At 47.5% G+C, this 4,375-nt stretch overlaps 1 protein-coding gene across 1 annotated transcript in view; it reads right to left on the minus strand.

Moving 5' to 3' along the window:
- Positions 1–2,259, minus strand: part of DACT2 (dishevelled binding antagonist of beta catenin 2) — an 18,900-nt gene extending 16,641 nt beyond the window's left edge. The window contains exon 1 of the mRNA XM_007950493.1: positions 2,095–2,259. Within this exon, the coding sequence (XP_007948684.1) occupies positions 2,095–2,259 (165 nt within the window). The remainder of the gene's footprint in view (positions 1–2,094) is intronic.
- Positions 2,260–4,375: the final 2,116 nt, after the last annotated feature.

Here is a 4,375-nt window from a genome sequence, read left to right on the forward strand (position 1 = left end):
GCAAGCTCCGAGGTCGCCCCCGACCGGGCCTAGGGTCCCCCGCGCGCCCCCAGCCTGGGTGGGAGCGTGCGCTCGGCGCGCAGGCACCCGGGCGGTCCGCCAGGAGATTCGGGGCCGCTGCTCCCGACCTGAGTGAACCCCGAGAGTGTCGTGTGACCTAGACGCCGATGAAGGGGGAGGAGGAGCCGGGCCCAGCGCCACAGGGGCGAGAATGGACAGGAGACAACGAAGGTCTCCTGAGGTTCACACCCTTAACAAGAAACCCAGAGCAAGACTGGCGTTGTAAGGAGCGCTTGTCATAGGTCTGAAAAACGTACCCCCCAATGCGTACCTGCGGTGTGCGGACCACAGGTCACTTTGGTGGTGGTGGTGACGGCTGTGTCCAGTTGTAATCCACATGCCATCCAAGTCACCATTTAAAGGGTACAATTCGGTGGCTTTGGGTATATTCACAGAGTTGTGCAGCCATGGCTACATCAATTTTAGAGCATTTTTATCGCCCTCCAAAATCCCAGCCCCATTGGCGTCAGTCACCCTCCACTCCACCCCCCTCCAAGCCTGAGGCAAACAGAATGTACTGTCTGTGTCCACAGATTTGTGTATTCGCGACATTCCTCAACAATGGGATCACAGGTGACACGTCTTTTGTGACTGGCTTCTCTCACTTGGCACAGTGTTTTCAAGGTTCGTCCATGTTGTAACACGCATCAACGCTTCATTCCTTTTTATTACCCAATAATATTTCATTGTATGGATAATCACAATTTGTTTATTCACTCAGCCCCTGATGGGCTTTTGGGTTGTTTCCACCTACTGGCTACACTGTAATAGATGAACATAATATAAACCCAAAACACCAAGCCCACTGCCATCAAGTAGATTCTGACTCATAGCGACCCCCACTGGGTTTCCAAGGCTGTAAATCTTTACAGAAGTGGATTGCTTCATCTTCCTCCTACAGAACAGCTGGTGGGTTTGAATCGAAGACCTTCAAATGTCTTATGCACTGCACCACCACAACCCCTTAACATAATATAGAAATAATAAAATAATGCTGTATGAACTTCTGTGTCCAAGTTTTTGCATGAAGGTTTGTTTCTATCTTTCTGAGGCATATACCGAAACGTGCAATTGCTGGGCTGTATTCTATGTTTAGGGACCCTGGTGGCACAGTGGTTAAAGTGCTGAGGTTGACCATTCAAACCCACCAGCTGCTCCTCAGGAGGAAGATGAGGCAGTCTGCTTCCGTAAAGATTGACAGCATTGGAAACCCTGTGGGGAAGTTCCACTCTGTCCTCTGGGGGCGCTGTGGGTCGGAATCAACTCAGTGGTGGGGTTTGCTTTGGGCTCTACTACTGTAAAGAGGATTAGCATTGGAAACCCTGTGGGGCATTTCACTCTGTCCCCTAGGGGCGCTGTGGATGGAAAGGACTCCATGGGAGTAGGTGTGGTTTGGGCTTTGCTTCCATGAAGATGACAGCCCTGGAGACCCTGTGGGGCAGTTCCATGTAGTCACTATGAGTTACTATAGGCTTGATGGCAACAGGTTTGTTTTTTGCTTGGGGCTTTTTACTGTAAAATGAATGACAGCATTCAGTGTTCTTGGGTCTGTCAGGAGTGGCAAGAACAAGCTGCACTCCAAGCTCCACTGACCTTCAAAGAAGCCTTTCCCTGAGATGGGGGTCACCAGGGTGCAACACCCAGACGTCCAGTCATGCAGTACACACAATGGGAGAGGTGATGGGCAATGCCGCTTCCTCCTTGTACTTTGCCTAAAGCCACCATAAACCCCCACAAAATGACGTCACTGGGTGACACTTGGGTGTTAGACCTGAGGATTTGACTCGGCATGACTTGATTTGCAGACTCATGATGAACGCCTTCAATATGAAAGTACGTGCCAAGTAGCCAGAATGCCACACACTGCCAGGAGTCCTATTCCTTTTTATCACAGAAATGAAGCCCTTTCTGAATGTGTTTTCTGTCTTCATCTGTCTCTGTACTCAGCATTCAATACTGTGCTGTTGTTGTGGCCCATTGAGTCAATTTCCTACTCCAAGTGACCCCAATTGACAGAGTACAACTATCCAATACGGTCTCTAGGCTGCCACCTTCCTGGGAGCAGACCACCAGGCCATTCTCCTGCGGAGCCACTGGGTGGGCCAGCAGCCGAGAGCTTGGCCATTGCACCACCAGGCCTCCTTCAGTCACGATGTACTCGCCACATTCTTCACAGGGCAGGTCAGTGATGTTAATCATGTTTATCGTGTGTTCAGCCACCACTGTTTCCATTTCCAGATGTTTCCACAGTTCAGTAATAGTTTGATCTTGGCGCCTGTCCTGATGACTATGTTCTTGGCTTTGGTTACTCCCTCCCCCAAGACTTGTGAAGAAGGAACATAGTCTGTGTTAAAGGTTGAAGTGCCCGCCTGTGGCATCAGCTTGGGATGCGGCAATATAGATGTGACTGGCAAAATCACTCAAAAATACAGTAGATTTATGTGTGTGTCTGTATGTGTGTACACCCACTAAGGAGCACAGTGTGGCCTCTTTGTGTGTGTGCATAGTGTGACCTATATAAGTCTGCGTATGTGTGTGCACCTCCCTTGTTAAGGAGTACAGTGTGGCATATGCATTAACTTGCAAGGTATGGCTGTGTTTGCATTTCAATGTTCCAGGACTACACTTGTCAATTAAAGAGAAAATTGTTTTATATCTTCAGAATTAGTATGTTTTATTATTTCACAACAAGGGAAACTCTTACTCAGTTTTCTGCATACATGATAATGCAGAAGATGATTTTTTTGTGTAGTGTTACCTGTTATTTGGGTCATGATGTCTGTGGTCATTTGTGCATGCTTCACACTGTATGATACAGACAGACCTGTAAGGTTGTCCGTATACTTAATACAAAATGAGTGTATCTCATCAAACTACATCTGGTCTTCTGAGTAAGCTTCACACGGTCATAGATCTGCTGTGGTTTCCGGGAAGCAGGCATGACCGTGTCACGCACTGTCCAGAACCTGGATTCAGGTTGTGATGTGTCCACTGCACCACAGTGTCCGTGGGAAGGAAGGTCACATCAGATGCTAATTAGGCCACAGTCCGGGCCAATTAGGAGCCTTGATGGTACACTGCTGAGGGCCACTCAGTGGCTCCCAGGAGGAAGCCCTGGTGGTCTGCTCCCATAAAGATTACAACCTGGAAACCCAATGGGGCAGTTCTACAGTGTTCCGTAGGGTCAGTGTGAGTTGGACTCGACATGGTGGGAACAGGTACTTAAAGGTACTAACCTTTTCCAGAAATACATGGTGAACAATTTTTCAAGTTTGTCATTGGATTTCTAACTTTGCTGCTTTTATTTTTAAGTGCATACATTATGTGTGTAATCAAAGAGGTAACTGCTCCCTTTCATGGTTTCTGGGCTTTGTGCCTGCATAAGAAAATGACCAATTGTATTGGACAAATCTGTGCAAAGACTTCTTTGAAGTGTTAAGATCCACACTGAAAGCTGTAGTCTTTGATCTTCCTCAGTAAGTGCTTCAAGTCATCTTCATTTTCAGCAAGGTCGTCTGTGCCGTCTGCTTATCACAGGTTGTTAACGAGTCTTCCTCCAATCCCGATGCTGTGTTCTTCGTGTAGCCCAGCTTCTCGGATTATTTGCTCAGCCTACAGATTGAAGAAGTGTGGGGAGAGGGTACAACTCTGCTGCATACCCTTCCTGATTTCAAACTACAGTGTACCTTGTACTGTTTGAATAACTGCCTCTTGTCTGTGTGTGGGTTCCTCATGGACACAATCAGTGTTCTGGAATTCCCATTCTTCACAATGTTATCCATAATTTGTTATGATGCACACAGTTGAATGCCTTTGCACACTCAGTAAAATTCAGGCGAACACGTTTCTCGTACGTACTCTCAGCTTTCAGCCAAGGTCCATCTGACGTCAGCAATGACATCCCTCGTTCTAAGTCCTTCTTCTTTCGTAACTGCGTCAAGTCCTCTTTGCTGTCAGCAAGGAAGGCTGAGTCATCTCCACATCACAAGTTGTTAAGGAGTCTTTTTTCTTATTTTACTCTCATTTTAGACCTTACTACAGAGAGCTGAGGCACACGCTGATGAAGCTCAGAGACTGCAGCCTTCAGGAGGGTCACACGTCAACACAAGAAAACAGAAACCCTCACAACTGGACCAGTAAGCAGCCTCATGAGAGATGGAGAGAAGATTGAAGTTGTTAGGGATTTCATTTTGCTTGGATCCATAATCAATGACCGTGGAAGCAGCAGTTAAGAAATCACACATTGGAGGCGGGGCAAGATGGCGGACTAGGCAGAAGGATTGCACAGACCCTCTTCAACAAAGAAAAGGGAAAC

The sequence above is a fragment of the Orycteropus afer genome, unplaced genomic scaffold (assembly GCF_000298275.1).
Source record: "Orycteropus afer afer isolate SDZICR_OR568_19922 unplaced genomic scaffold, OryAfe1.0 scaffold00273, whole genome shotgun sequence".
Classification (NCBI taxonomy): Eukaryota; Metazoa; Chordata; class Mammalia; order Tubulidentata; family Orycteropodidae; genus Orycteropus; species Orycteropus afer.